Source organism: Botrytis deweyae (assembly GCF_014898535.1).
Source record: "Botrytis deweyae strain B1 chromosome Unknown BDEW_013, whole genome shotgun sequence".
NCBI lineage: Eukaryota > Fungi > Ascomycota > Leotiomycetes > Helotiales > Sclerotiniaceae > Botrytis > Botrytis deweyae.
This window is the reverse complement of record NW_024066220.1, coordinates 62,730-78,722: the sequence shown is the minus strand read 5'-3', so window position 1 is coordinate 78,722 and position 15,993 is coordinate 62,730. Positions and strand designations below refer to the sequence as shown.

At 44.5% G+C, this 15,993-nt stretch overlaps 4 protein-coding genes across 4 annotated transcripts; 2 read left to right on the top strand and 2 right to left on the bottom strand.

Moving 5' to 3' along the window:
• Positions 1-629: 629 nt before the first annotated feature.
• On the top strand, positions 630-1,040 carry EAE98_006177 (uncharacterized protein; the record flags this gene model as incomplete). Its single annotated transcript, XM_038953799.1, has 2 exons — positions 630-874; positions 959-1,040. 2 exons carry the CDS (start codon positions 630-632, stop codon positions 1,038-1,040), a joined length of 327 nt encoding a protein of 108 aa, XP_038809589.1.
• Positions 1,041-1,467: 427 nt separating this feature from the next.
• On the bottom strand, positions 1,468-2,535 carry EAE98_006176 (uncharacterized protein; the record flags this gene model as incomplete). Its single annotated transcript, XM_038953798.1, has 1 exon — positions 1,468-2,535. One exon carries the CDS (start codon positions 2,533-2,535, stop codon positions 1,468-1,470), a length of 1,068 nt encoding a protein of 355 aa, XP_038809588.1.
• A 1,070-nt stretch (positions 2,536-3,605) lies between these two features.
• On the bottom strand, positions 3,606-8,111 carry EAE98_006175 (uncharacterized protein; the record flags this gene model as incomplete). Its single annotated transcript, XM_038953797.1, has 4 exons — positions 3,606-5,385; positions 5,441-7,150; positions 7,199-7,903; positions 7,960-8,111. 4 exons carry the CDS (start codon positions 8,109-8,111, stop codon positions 3,606-3,608), a joined length of 4,347 nt encoding a protein of 1,448 aa, XP_038809587.1.
• Positions 8,112-10,227: 2,116 nt separating this feature from the next.
• EAE98_006174 (uncharacterized protein) lies at positions 10,228-15,520 on the top strand (the record flags this gene model as incomplete). The annotated part of the gene is made up of 2 exons (XM_038953796.1): positions 10,228-13,918; positions 13,968-15,520. 2 exons carry the CDS (start codon positions 10,228-10,230, stop codon positions 15,518-15,520), a joined length of 5,244 nt encoding a protein of 1,747 aa, XP_038809586.1.
• Between the last annotated feature and the right edge of the window lie 473 nt (positions 15,521-15,993).

Below are 15,993 nucleotides of genomic sequence, written 5' to 3'. Positions count from 1 at the left end.
AATCTCACCCAAACTTTTATATATAGAAATTGTTTAATTGTTTCTGTTATTTCGTAAGTTCTTTCCATGAATTGAAACGTGGCGTAGATAACGAGTGTTGTTTTTGGAGAGGCAGACCAAACAGTTGACGAGTAGGAATATCGCATTCAAGCCGTTTCTTTTTAAACACCTTGAAATTGGTATTGCCACAGTATGAAGTCTAACATGGCTTGCAGTTGATGGCCATTTTTATCCACCTTCCAGAATCCGGGGTTTTACGGCCATCCCCAGATTCGACTTATTCTTAGTATGACAACAGCATAAATCGAGATTGGTTATGATTCTCTCCTTGTTCGTGGGTTCCCGTTTCCTCTTGTCCTCTTGTCCTGGCTCACATTTTACAATAGTGAAGAGTCGTAAGATCCCCGTGTGAAATTTTGCACATCAAGTTAGTGGGTAGTAATCTGCTCTTGATGTCACCTCGTGGTTAATATTGTGTCCCAAAAATCTTTGTGTCTGTTTTCTGTGTACCAGATGGACTTCCTCTGTAAATTCAGTTGTTGAGTTGACAACGACAACATATACTACCTATCGATGTGTCTTTTGACAATTGCAATCTTTGAACAAGGCTACTTCATTTTTCGTTCACGATGGGTAACTGTCTCACTCGTCTGGAGGCTGAAATGGTTTCGCCTCCTCCCATTCCTGGAAATTGGAAAGACCTTGGACCTCGAAAAGCTATCCTTCGCAGCCCACAGCATGCACAGGCTAGAAGAAGATGTAGGAGAGAGAGTAGGAGTAATAGACATGAAGAGGGGAATAGACTGCTTTTAGCAAGAAGGGAAACATCGAGTGGCATTGACGGTCTAACCTTTGATTATGCGGGGAGACCTGTGTAAGTCTATAATGTTCCTGAAAATATCAAATCTACTAGTGCTTGAAGTTCTTGCGGTGGCTAATCATGACACTTGTGTATTAGATGGAGGGACCCAAGACTGCAGACGCACGACTCCGATGACAGTGATGTTGCAAAGGCTGAGGATATTGAGGAGACACTATAGAGTTTCAAGATCTTAAACTCGTCAATGAAGCTGGCAGAGACCTGCGATACGAATTTCACAACTATGGTTCACCTCCCGCTGGGCATATAGCATTATTTTGTTTCATCTCTATTATCTTGAACTTCGTTTTGTTTGCTATTGCAAATCTCGTGTTGATTTCCAAAACCGTATAGGACTTTCATCTTGATTACATATTTGTTTGTCAGTAGAGACGACGGAGTGAGCGACTTCAAATCACGCAAAAATAACACTTATACAGTGAAGGCTGTATCATGGTATTACAATAGTTTACCAAGATATCGTTCTATCCTACTCGGCTATATCGTCCAAAAGCGCCAAAAGCTGCTTTGAAATATATTCCGCAAACCATTCCAACACTTGCAATCTTAACTCTAGCATTAAAGCTTCGAGTATCCTTGGCGAGTTCCTATATCCCACTAGCAGCAAGTATCGCCGGTTGCTCCAAAATAAAAGCAGGCCCAGCAACAACAGATTCCTCCGTAGGTGCATTCAACTCATCCGCAATAACTGCCAAGATGATACCCTTCAACTCTAGATCAGAAGGGAAAATCGTGCTATTAGTAGCAACATCGTACGGAACCGAGATTATCTCCAACCCGTGAAAGAAAACAGCATAATAATCTTTCCCCTCTTCAAAACCCGGCATCTCAGCCCCATCACTACCTTTCTCGTACACAAACGTCAGATTTCCTCCCGCAGTACCATTCTCAGGGGTTTGCAATTGGGGTAAATGTCGACTGGGAGAGGGATACTCGGGATTCGCTCTTGGACATGAACCATCAATAACAAATCGATTTGTCGAATCTAAAATTTGGTTCGCATACGGAAAACTCGTATCAATCGGTCCGGCAAACGGATCAGCTCCCCAAACAGAGATTAAAGCCCATGTAGTGTGTCGAGTCTCCGTTTCTCCAATTCCCATCAAGGCGCCCTTCGTCACATTCAAGTTTGCTTGCTGCACGAGTCCAGCCGCAAAGGCCATACTTGAGACTTCAATCAATACTTGCATCTCTAGAAATTCGGTGGTGGTGCTCCAGCCAAAATCGTATTTGCATGCGCCAGGCTTGATCGATGTGTTGGATATGGAGTCCTGAAATATTCGGAGATGACCAGCTTCATTATCGCGGATTTCTTGGATACGATCGTAGGTGGTGTTTGGGAATCCGATGGATGTGAATGATGTAGTGTTTAGAGCTTCGACGCCTTGTTGGTAGAAGGAGAATACTGCCCATTCTGCTGCCAGAAGATTTTGAAAGAGAAGATCATCAGGTCCCGGTGGACCACTTTCTGTTGGTAAGATCGGCGATGTAGAATTCCCTGGAAATGGAGCAGTTTTTCCGTAACATGAACTATAGTAGTCGGTTTCGCTGGGTATAGGACCAGTAGACGGGTCTGAGATGTTGAGAGATGCTGGAAGGCCAACTGATAGGCTCGTCGAGACTAGGATAGACAAGAAGACAAGTTTGGATTGCATTATGAAAAGATACAAGCTAAAAGCGTAATAATCGAGAATTTGAAACTTGGTATGAGTGATTAATAAGTTGGAAGAATGAAAAAGATTGCGATCGGTGTTTAATATCTAACGAAGGAACCTCTGTTATACAGATCCAAGTATCCAAAAAATGACAAGCTTAAACACAATCATTTTTCTAGCCATCGTCATCGGTTTTCTTACCTATGCAAATGTCCCTCCCAACTTCGTATTAATAACCCACTACGAATTGCGAATTACAATTCTCGCAGTCTACGAAAAGATTACCCAATGAGTTTCACAATCCGTAACCTTAACCTATGCCCCAAGAAAACAAGCATCAGCTCATTCTAACAAACCGACATAAAATCGCACAGTTATTTACAAACCCATTCAATGATATCCCACCACCACTAATTCTCTCCACATAAACCATAATCGTGTTACCTTTTTGGGGAATGAATAAGTACCTAGTTAGCAGCTCGTAGCGTCAAAGTCAGCCGCATCGCTTACAATTGAAGTTCTGCACGGAGTGTCATACATTTAGTTTAGTTGCATGCCGCAATGAGACAAGGCGAGATTAATAAACTTGTGAATATAGAAAGACTTCGATTCCATTTTTCAAATGGCCACGTTTCACCTTGTAGGTATATATAATATAAAACCAAACAAGGGACGAGAGAAAATCATACCATAAAGCATGTACTGACAATTCGGATTAAAGGCGATGTATTGAACATAATGGTGGCGTGGCTATGAGATTCAAAAATATTAGAAGTCAAGTCTTGGGTCATTGGATTGTTAGTGTGGTGCATTGAAAATCGAGCGCGTAAATAGTATATTGTATGTCATTTATCTCGTATCATATCAATCAACTCAAAGAGCATCCGCTAGTAAACACATCATAGCAAAACAGAAAGGAAATTTAATACATCTCAGGTCCATACCAAAATAATAACCTTTCCACGCATCATTTTTTAGTATAAAGCCACCTACGCCCACCCACCAGCCGAACCCATCTCATTATTCATTAGACAATCTTCACTAAAGCCTCCCAATCGCGATCTATCCCATCACAATTCGTCCTTTTTTCCACCAACAGCTTGGGTGGCTTCTCCAACAACACTTCCCACACTACTAGCCATTTGCTCAACACCCTCACTCGCTTTACTGAGAGCCTCATTTCCACCTTCTCCAACTGACGATGCGAACTCTGTTAGCTTAGCCCGTGCTGACTCAACAGCTGCATTCAATCTTGATTGCGCACTCTCCACAGCCCCTTGTTCATGGCCGTAGATGGCTTCCGAGACTTTAGCTTGCGCAGCTGAATAGGATTCTGCAGCCGCAGAAGTTGCAGATGAAAAGTTCTCTGCTATGACCTGAGTTGCTGACTCATAAGTGCCAGTTGGTATTCCGTAGATTGCTTCTGAGATCGCCTTTTGGGCGGAGGCAGCGGCGTTTGAAATCGAAAGTTGAGCCTGATCTGCATATCCTGATTGTGTACCATATATGCCCTCGCTCGCGGCGCTAGAGGCTGAAGCATAAACAGAGGCAGCTGCTTCGGTAGCTTTTTCATAAGCACCTTTTTCGGTACCATAGTACTGAGCACTAGCAGCTTCAACAGCCTCGTTGAGGTGAAGGGAAGCAGCATCGAGAATTTCCTCAATTGCAGGAGGAGGGGTGAACATCGAGTTAGCAACGGAACTAGCTGATGCGTAAGCTTGACTTGCGTAAGATGATGCAGAAGAAACTGCATCACCTGCACCCGTATAGTAAGCGGAACTCAATCGGCTATAGACACTTTCGGTGAAATCGGGTTCTTTTCCAACAACCAGCTCATTGATAAGCGATTGCACAGCTGAATATTGAGACGCCGCACCGTCTGTAGCTTGTGCAGCATATTGTTGCACATTTGAGAGGAAATTGCCGGTAACAAAATATGGTGTGGGGGATCCATAGACTTGATGACTAGCTTTTGTAATAAGAGCTTCCCAATTTTCGCTAGCGACAGAAGCAAGAGATTCAGGAAGTGGTGTTGCGCTGCTAGAAGTGACCGCATTCATTTTTTGAGATATTTCAGAGGAAAGACTAGCGTAGCTCGCAGAAGCTTGAGATGATGCCTCAGCAAAACGAGAGGATGCAAGGTCAGTAAACTTTGCAGCGGGTACAGCATCACTAGCAACATTCGATAGCTTTTCAATGACTTTATCGAGCCCTGCTTGTGCTTTCGCGACAGCACTAGAGTACTCTTGTGAAGCTTGAGATAGAGCTGCTTCGTATGCTGGTGTAGAAGTCCCGACAATACTGGCGCTGGCTTTATCATAAATACTCACATGAAATGGTGTCTGAGTTGGCATAACAGCTGAAGATGCCGCCTCGAGAAACTCGGAATATCGGACATGAGCTAGACCGATACCGGCGTAGTATTGATTTTGAGCTTGAGAGAGTAGTTGTTGAGCCGCTGGGGTTGGTGCTGGGCCAATGTGTTTCTTTGCTGCATTATATTGAGAGGAAGCAGCTTTGAGGCCCTCTGAGAGTCTTGATGCGGCTACTGATTGTATCGATTCTATGGCACCGGTGGGAGCGCCGTACACAGCGTTTGATGCGCCAGAAAGTGCAACCTGAAGTCTGGAACTAGCTGCATTGACGGCATCGGTGTAAGCAGATTCAACAGAACTAAACATTTCTTGGTGAACCGGCTTTGCAGATCCCGAAACTTGAGCCGAGACAACAGATTTTGCTTGTAAGTAGTGATCCGATGCCCTAGACAATGCATCGCTGTAGACAGACTTAGCCGAACTTGCAGCGGAATCCAGCTTGGGTGCAGGTGTGCCATAAATGATGGAGCTTGCACTATTCAATGTCAGTGGATTTGGGAGCAATAACGAGTAATAACTGAACAACTTACGCAGCAACGGCATCAGCATATCGACTTGTAGCAACACTAGCAACACTTTCACCAGTCCCTTGTTGCGTTCCGTATAGAACCGAACTCGCGGCAGACAAAGCACTAGAATATTGCTCAGCAGCAAGCTTAGTTACACTCTCCACAGATCCTTGTGTACTAGTTGGTCTCAACAATGCTTCACTGACTGCTCTTGTCATGTCACTGAATTGATCCCCAGCCACGCTTGCCATACTTTGTATTTTCTCACTGTAAGTCTCTTCGTCGGAATCGTCAATGACATCATCAAAAATAATCTGTCGTGCCTCAACGTGAGCAGCCATTGCTCCACCCCAAACTTTCTTGGATGCTGTACTTGAAGCTACCGAGGCAGATGAGCTTAGAGAGCTGGTAGCATCGGTTGCACTCTTTGATAACGAACTGGCAATAGACGATGATGCGGACTCGAAAGATTTGGATACCGTTGAAGCTTCATCGGAAATTATACTGCTGATGGATGATATTGATGAACTTGCGGCATCGGAAATACTGGACGCAGAACTAGAAATAGCAGAGCCTGCAGATTGGACACTGCTTGAAGCTTGGCTAACAACTCCTGGTTGCTCGCCAATAATAGATGATGATACTTGTTGCGAAATACTACCGACTTTTTCACCAACAACGGAGCTAACACTTTCAATACTTCCTTGAGGTGTGCCAATAACGCTAGAAGAGATGGATGAAGCCGCCTGACTAGCTACTGACGAGACAGACTCTAGAGTTCCTTGTGTGGTGCCGGCCATGGCCTCAGTGGCCTCACTGATCTTTTCCATGACCTTTTGACCAGCGACTTCAACTGCAGGTGGCACATATTTAGTGCTGAAATCTTCGCTGGAATCGCCGGTTGATATCTTCCATTTACCAGTCTCCTTGATGCGAGATAATTCAGCTGCTGCATCTCCAGCGAGCCCCATTGCTTTACTCTCCACGTCTTCCGAGGCTGCTCGAGCTTTCGCAAGACCTGGATGATCAGTGACGACTTTTTCAACATCAAGTCGCCATTCTTCAAATTTACTCTTCAACGCATGATATTTGGTCCAATCTTTATGGGTAATTCCATCGGTCCAGGCCCATCGCATTCCGATTTCTTGCAAACCCAAGTCTCTTATATGATCAATGATATCAAACGTATCTTTGACCGATTTCCCAATGAGTGAATTTGTCTCCGTATCAAAGCTTTGTCGCCAAGTTCGGACGGCTTGTGCCTTTTCCTTAATTGCAACTCCTGCTTTTCGGACAGCAGTGTTGAGCGATTCTTCAGATTCTTCGGTATCTTTCTTGGCGTTGACGATTGAAATTATTGTAGACTTGAGCGACTCGAGATTCGACTTAATAGCCTCCTCCAATTCGATGAGTAGTGCAGATCCTACTTTGTTGGCTTGATTTTGAACCAATCTCTCAGTGATCTCAGTCACTCTCTCATCGATTTCATCGGAACCTTCATCTGCTGCCTTGGAGAACTTTTCTTGCCAGGTTGTTAGATCTTTTGCAACGACGTTTCGAGCATTTTCTCTAATCTCATCTTCACTTAAAGGGGTCATTTCTGGTGATTTGGTAGAAGAAGTAGAAACTGATGAAGAAACGGAGGTCGAGGATGTACTTGTAGCGTGCGCGGATGAGATAGACGAAGATATTGATGAAAATGTGGAAGAGGCAAAGGAAGCAGACGAGGAACTGAATCTGCGTAAGCTAAAATCTAATAGATACATCTAACTGACTCACGAATCAACGCTGTCAACCACAGCCTGTAATTTTTTGCCATCCCTATATCTACCTAGTCTCTCTCCAATTCGTACTAATTGTGGTTCTACATTCTCGCCATACAAGATTCTCAATTTGGGCCAGACCTTTCTATCCAAAAATACCCCAGTCGAAGTCAAGGCCCATTTTGTATATGGAACTCCGGTGCCTACAACAAACTCATTTGCGTATCCATAGCCCTGAATGGCATATGGCTGTACAATATTGAAGGTTGGAACGATGTGTTCATGATATGTCTGCGCAGCATTTGTTTTGGCCAGATCAAAGTATGGTCCACTGGCAGCAGTGACTTTGTTCCAATGTGGAGCCAATGTTTGATCGTATTTGGCCTTCGCAAGACTCTGATATTTTGACACCTCTGGCTGCAAAGTTTTTTCCCATTGAGCTTTACTATACGCTTGTACCTGTGCCACTCTTGGTGCACCATATTTCATACCAAGAGCAGTTACAGGTGCAATGATTTTCTGGTCGACGGAATGATAATACGGCTTTGCGGCGTTCACATATGGTGCGGCATATGAATTGTAATATGGTTCGAGATGAGGAACCAATACAGATCGTAGTTGAAAATATGGTTTGCAGATTTGAGGAGAGGTATCTGTAACGAGGTCGAGGCTCGCAGGACATCGTAGGAAGATTGTAATTATCGAGTACCATGTTAAGATCCTGAAGCTTCATCAGTAATTGAAAACGGCATGGAAAACAATAGACGTATTTCATACCGTGTGATAGTAGCGAAACTGAAGAATCCGGAGCTCTTCTTCTTGATCTTCTTTTCGCTCTTTGCTGCCGGCGAAGCGGGAACAACCTTGGTGTGGCCATTTAAACCATTTTGTTTGGCTTCCACCACCTTTCCATTACTACCTGCTGCCATCTTCTTCTACAGCATGTAGATTTTGTCGAAAACCCTTCGTTACTATCAATGTGATATATTTTTTTTTGTGATTGGTGAAGGGTTTTCTCAAGGTGGTAGAAATGTAACAATGATATAAGCAGTAAAGTGGGAGGGAGAGCTTGCCGAAAAAGAAATGGTGGTGGTGGTGATTTCCCTCTAGATTTAACTGGAACAAAAAAAGCACAAAGTAGGATTTCCAAGAATCTGATGTATGCCAAGATTTACTTCTATCGCTATCAGTGTCTGATTGATGACGACAAAACAAAGGTGGTGAAAGAAGGAAGGTAGAAGAGAATCTTATTCAAGAGCCTGGATAGATTATATGGATATTTTTTTGGGTGTACGATATTTGTATGAATAATAAATTTGAGCCAAATTTTGTTGCACTTGTTGGTTGTTGGTTGTTCTGTTGGTAGCAGTTGGAATGATGGTTTATATTTTTTATTTATTTTCCTGTTCGTTCGATTCTCATTACAGGTTGCTACCAGATACCTGTCCTGTCTCGCCTGTGTACCCAGCAGGTGGCAGGTATATTGATGAAGCTCACCAGCTGTCAAATGTCAATGTGGATGTCTAGTTCCTAGTGACGCCTTTTGGACCCTACGCCCGTACCGAAGTCTAGTGTCCGAGACTAATGGGAGATCCTCAATTCTGATTAGCTGGCCAGGTTAAGAGGAGGAGGAGGAGGAGGTTGAACATAATGAACTACTGCTCCCTCCGTGATAATCTGTCGTCATATAGTAAGCACGGCTAACTAGCTGATCAAGAGCTGATCAAGAACCTACCACTACATACCACTGCCAGTCCCAGCTCCCAGTACTCAAAGAGGCGAGACTCGCTAACAAATCCAAGAAATCAAGAGAGTGGGCTGCTGCTGTCGATAATAGGTCAAAAAAAGACCAGGTGAGATGAAAGATTGATAGGAGCTAGCTACTCTCAAGTCATGTCATTGATCGAACATACATGGAAGCAGAGCAGTGGAAGGTGTATGAATAACTAGATACCTACGAGCCTACCTAGGTAGCGAGTAGATCTTGATTCGGGAACATCCACTCAACCTCGAAAGTCCACACGTGACATGTTTCCCTATTCATCATATCCGAGTTCGTTGTATGCCAAAAAGGGCCAACAATTTAGATAACCCACTGTGCTTGCAACATGATATCTACTAGGTATCCCGTCGATCTCTAGATGGTAGATACCTGCACTGTAAGTACCTAGTAGGTATTTCACTCCCAAGTAGTCTGCCTCCACGGCAGTGGCTCCCAGAGGGCTAGCGGAGCGTCATTTAGTTAATCAACGTTCATTTTATATTCCGATCTCGTGGTAAGGTTGTTAATCCAAGAACATTAGTTGGTATATAGTAATCTACCGGTAGGTACATGGTATTCCACGATCATAAATCACAAATCATAACCATATCAGCCCCCTTCTTCGACACGAGTGTTTCTTGCTCGCTGAACTCTGTTCCTCGAGCACTCAAGAGATAAATCAGGAAAGCTTCAATTCTAAAGTGCCTCGACTGTATGGTTGTGTACGATAGATACGATCTAGATAGTGTAGGGCTGGGCTGTATTTTCGTCCTCTCCTAGTAACTTGTTGCTGATTAATCACTTCCGCACCCAATTTATCTGTGAACCTGGGAACCTTCATTCATAATCAACGATCCATACTCGAGAAAGTGCCCAGGTACTCCGTACGTACTTGACGATTTTCACACCCACTATTTAATATTGATCTCTTTTTTTCGACATCATCATAATAAATAGAGCCATTTGTAATACCATCCATCTACTTTATTCCCTTCCCCACCCCTCTTCTCTTTGATATCCCCTTTCACTACTCCCTCACTCCTTCAATTAAGTGGTGCATTAACTCCGACAATCATTACCATCAAACCGACCACCCACCGACAACTACATAACGGCACGACGCCACACTTCGAGGGAACATCCGAATCTCCCATGCTATTTCGAAATTTCTAGCTTAAAGGCATTGACTGCTTTCCACGCATTTCATCCTTCGAGCTTTGTACTCTATCTGCCCTCTCGATAAATCCCTTCTTTCCTCGTCCTCTGCCCACGTTCCTTTCAATATGTCTACACCGGGGATCATCTCTACGCCTAATGACAACCCCGCGCCAGATGTCATGAACGACCCTCAATATGCGACCAATACAACAAATGGGGTGGATGATAATGGCGATCCAGATACCTGCAGGATATGTAGAGCGGAGGCTACGGAGACAGAACCTCTGTTCTACCCTTGCAAATGTAGTGGAAGTATCAAGTTCGTTCATCAGGATTGCTTAATGGAGTGGCTATCGCATTCGCAGAAAAAACACTGTGAACTCTGCAAAACGCCTTTTCGATTCACGAAGCTATACTCGCCCAATATGCCACAGTCATTACCGACCCGAGTTTTCCTCAAACACTTTGCCTTTCATGTCATCAAGAACATGGCTACATATTTAAGGTTTGGCCTGGTGATTCTGGTTTGGCTAATTAGTTTGCCATTCTTCATTCGACAAGTGTGGCGATTTTTGTTCTGGTTTAGTGATGGAGGTACACCAGCCCGAATTCTAATAACCAATTCCAGAGAGAATGACACCGCTTCAATAGGTTTGGAAATTTCGCGTGGGGTTGTAAACTCAACTTGGGGTCGGATGGCTTCGGACAGAATTACGCCTCTCAATGCTAGTCAATATTCACCAGTTGGGATCGGGGGTTTTATGGAGAAGCTTATGGGTATCATGATGCCTGTTTCTCAAACACTCAACATTAGTGGTTCGGACCCTCTCACATCTGGTTTCTTCAGATCTCTTTATTATGGGTTTGGACTAACACACGCGATACCTTCAGATGGCTCGACGAACAATACGGGAAGTATCACTACAGTGCCCCTATCCGGAAGCCAGGGACACTCGCTTCTCAGTGATGTCTCTTTTATAAGTAATGGAACAAGGTTCCCGTGGCTGAATCAAGCCATTCTTGACACTGCCGAGGGCTTCATCATAATTCTGGTAATTGTGATTACATTCATTCTTGTCTTCTTGATACGGGAATGGGTGGTTCAACAACAGCCTGTCATAAATATGGGTGCGGCATTCAATGCGGATGTAGCTGCCGCTGGAGTACCTCCTCAAGAAGACTTGCCAATTGACGTTCATGAGCTTCAAGAACGAATGGAGGAACGAATTCGAATTATTCAGAGAGAGCGTCTAGCGGAAGCTCGAGGCCTCAATGCTGGACCCGGTGCTCAGCTGGATGCGCCTGTGCCTGTGGAGATACGCAATCCAAATCGCCCTCGCCCTCTTTTCGATTTCAATCGTGAACTGATCACAGCAGCCGAACTTGAAGATCTTGGAGCTGCACATGGAACCCTCGATCAGCAGCATAATCTTGATGATCCAGAAGTTCAGCTCACTGATCAATTCTCGGTTATATGGCGACGAGCCGGAGGAGATCCTAGAGAAGTATTGAACATAATAGATCAAGAAAATCTCGGAGATCGAATGCAATATTGGGTTGATGCCATGAAGTTACGGTTGCAAAATGAAAATTTACACTATACCGAACCGGCAAGTGACAGCAGGATTTCAATGCCATCAGATTTACCTCAAACCGCCAACATGAACCATCCAGTCGACTCCAGCAAGGCTAATGGGGCGGACAAAAGCACTACCAGCTCGGACAGTTGGGAGGAAGTACCGGAATCCCTCCAACTTGAAAACAAAAACAAATCGACGTTTAATGGAGAATCTAGCCAAAGCTCGAAGCGGGCTGCAACCAATAATGATATAAATGACGAATCGTACATGGCATTGGAATTGTGCCTCAAGGAAAAGAGTTCCAACTCGGATAATTCGGACGAAACGGATAACAAATACCCTATGATTTCAGGTGGACGTACTCCTGCATTTCCCAATCGAGAACCACACCCCCTTCCATTGTCTCAAAATCGACCCAGGGCTACCTCAGATGTCCCTCATTATCGAGACAAATCGCCGTTAGGTCGAAATAATTGGGCCTTCTCCGATCTCCCAGATGAGGACTTTTCCGACCCAAGTCTCAGCTTGTTTCAGGAAAATAAAAACCCGAATGAAGAGAAAATGGTTTCTATGGCTCGAAAGGCAGCTGAAGATTTAGATTTGCACCACGGAGCGACCTCGGATTCAAATATTGGCCAAGACAATCCGCAATCTTCTTTGTACGCTGGGAATGTTCCGAGTGACGAGAGTGACGATGGACCCCTCGAGATAGTCGGTGAGGATGGCGTAACTCGCACCGCAAGCAACTGGGAGGAAGTTTTTGAAAATAATCCTATTTCAGAAGATGAAGACGAAAATGAAAACGCTTTTGACGAAACGGGGCCAAACCCTTTCGCTCCGGACACGCCTCTCCCACCCCAACGCGAACCCATTTTACCGCCTCGTCGACCAGCAGAACCCGAAGGTCTCGCTGGCAATGTCGCGAATTGGTTATGGGGCAGACCTGATGATGTTGCACGGGAGGAAGATCTCGGTGTGAATGATGAGCATATAATTGAGGATATGGCTGATGAAGCCCCATTTGTACCAGTTGCACAAGCTCGTCGCGATGCTTTCGATCACGGGGATGAGGGTAATGAAGATGTTGAAGTACGCGAGGCTGCTATTGCCCCAGCCTTAGATCCTGAAGCAGACATTGAAGACGCTGAAGATTTTGATGGCATTATGGAGCTTGTTGGAATGCGAGGGCCATTGTTTGGTCTTGTCCAGAACGCCATTTTCAGTGCTTTCCTTCTTGGAATTACCATAGGGATTGTTATCTGGATTCCATATAATATTGGCCGGATATCTATCCTCCTCTTGGCAAACCCGGGACCAGCATTTAAGCTTCCCCTTCGATTCATCTTTGGGGCTGCAGCTTTTGTGCAAGATACTGCTTTAGTCATATTGGGGTTGTCATATTATTGTTTCATTGCTGTCGCTCAAGTTCCTTTGCGGCTGTTGGCTTTCTCTGGCTTTCAAGGAGGAAATGATGGTCTTAAATTCTCTCAGGCCGCCTTCGATCGCGTCATGAACGGCACGGTTGATAGCATCATCCACCTCGCCGATTCTGAAATATTTACCTTTTCAGCTGCCTCACATGAAGCTCTGATGATGATCAAGTCCAGCTTGTTTGGAATACTTGCGACCATTGGAAATGGACTCATGTTTCTCCTATCGGGGAGCTATCAGCTCACCGTCGCCCAATTCAGAAACCTTACGGATTCTCTGTTTAAAGCTATCGCATCCATTGTATTGGGGATCCCGACATTCCTGGCGCGGCCTGATTCTTGGGTTATCAGTTTAGAAGTTCCCAAGCGATTAGCACCACTGGATCCAGCATTAAGCGTCTGGGGTGGTTTGGATCGAATGTGGGCTACCCTAGCCGGCTTTGCTACCCTTGCTGTGTTAGGCGGTCTTTACGTCAAGAGAGGCACACCATTTTCAACAGAGCCGGGGAGTGTACGAGATGTGGAAAACGGAATAATTGACATGCTGAACCAAGCAGGCGGAGTCATGAAAGTGATTTTTATCATCAGTATCGAGATGCTTGTATTTCCCTTGTATTGTGGCTTGCTTCTCGATGCAGCTCTGCTGCCGTTGTTCGAAGGCGCTACTATTATGTCTCGTCTTAATTTCACTGGTCGGTCACCTCTTACTTCCATCTTCATACATTGGTTTGTCGGCACTTGTTACATGTTTCATTTCGCCTTATTTGTGTCGATGTGTCGGAAAATAATGCGAAAGGGAGTTCTACGTAAGTCACTTGACTCTTGTCATCCATAATCCATTGCTAACACTATTAGACTTCATTCGTGACCCCGATGATCCGACGTTTCATCCTGTGCGTGATGTACTAGAACGAAGTGTGACGACACAACTGCGCAAAATCCTGTTTAGCGCGTTAGTTTACGGTGCTCTGGTTGTTATTTGCTTGGGTGGAGTAGTCTGGGGACTTTCATTCTCATTCAAAGGCGTTCTTCCAATTCATTGGTCCTCAAACGAGCCAGTGCTGGAATTCCCCGTTGATCTTCTCTTTTACAACTTCTTGATGCCTTTGGCAGTCAGATTTTTCAAGCCTTCTGATGGTTTGCATTTGATGTATAGCTGGTGGTTTCGTCGGTGTGCTCGATTGTTGAGATTAACATGGTTCATGTTTGATGAAAGAAAACCAGACGAAGAGGGTCAAATTGTTCGAAGGTCGTGGAAAGATTATTTCACGTCCTCGAGACACCAACATGCAGAGGACGCGAAAGACGATGATGTTGAGCTCATACACGATGGACGATATGTAAGAGCTCCCGCATCGGATCAAATCAAACTCCCAAAGGGCACCAAGACTTTCCTTGAGGTAGATCGTGATAATCGTCGTCTGGATGGTGTCAAGGACAGTTTTGATGGTGTTCATGGTCGCAACCCTGAGAATTACAAGCTAGTCTACGTCCCACCATGGTTCCGTTTAAGGATTTCCACATTCATTCTTTCAATCTGGCTCTTCGCTGCAGCAACAGGAGTATGCTTCACCATTGTCCCTCTGGTGTTCGGAAGGTACATCTTCGCAAAGATTATTCCAGCGGATGTTCGTAAGAACGATGTTTATGCTTTTTCAATCGGAATCTACATTTTGGGAAGCGCACTTTATGCTCTTATACACCTTCCAACTGGTTTGGTAACACTTCGTAACTCATTATATATTGACGGAGACACACCAAGCATAATATTCAGCCGCATAGTGAGGGTTGCTCTTCGCATAGCCCGCATTGTCTGGACTTACACTGCTTTCATCCTTGTACTTCCTACCCTCTTTGCTTTCCTCGTGGAATTCTATTTCATCATCCCCATGCATACTTATTTCTCTGAGGACGAGAGACATGTGGTTCATTTTGTGCAAAGTTGGACATTAGGATTGTTGTACGTTAAATTGACTACAAGAATTATTTTGTGGCATGAGGGCAGCCGGCCAGCAGAAGCATTGCGTGCAATCACGCGAAATGGTTATTGGGATCCGGATGCAAGGCTAGCTACAAGGTCTTTCATATTCCCAGCTACCCTTGTACTTTCCATAGCTCTCGCTCTTCCCTACATGCTTGCTCAATTTGCAACCAAAACTTTGTGGAGGAATTCCACAGAACTAGAATTGATATATGTGAATCGTTACGCATATCCCATGGTCCTGGTCATGTTGGGGGTGGTTGGTGCTTTGTGGAAAGCGGCACAGATGGTTAAGGGATGGAAGCAGAAGATTAAGGATGAAGTCTATCTGATAGGAGAGAGATTACACAATTTTGGTGATAATAGAAAGGTAGTTGGAACTGCCACTGGTTTGGGGGGTATGGGAGTGAGGAGGATTGATACTTGAGCAGATATTTTATCGGGGCTAAATAGAGCTCTATGAAAGTACAGATCACTTTGACCCCTTCACGAATTGAAAACAATCCGAGATCCCGTTGGTCTTGACCAAACAATAGGATATTAACAGAAATGTATTCTTTTGTATTTATATAATCATGTGGCAGGAATGGAGTTACGGAGAATACCTTGGGCGTAAGGTGGGGTACGTCTAGATATGATATGTCCTTTTTCAAGTGTAGCACAAGTTAATCCGATCTTCCTTTCGATTTCGTGAAGCTTTTACAATGTTAGTAAAATTGTTTATGTGCCTCTTGACATCCTCGCTGATTGAATTTTGCGAAAGCAATGACCGTCAGGGGTGTGGACACCACCATCCCCGCTCAGTACCCCATTCTTTGTTATCATCTCCGGCGATATGATAACAAATGCCAATAGATATTTTGCGTTTCCCACGTGTTTTTAGATACGAGTAATGGCATT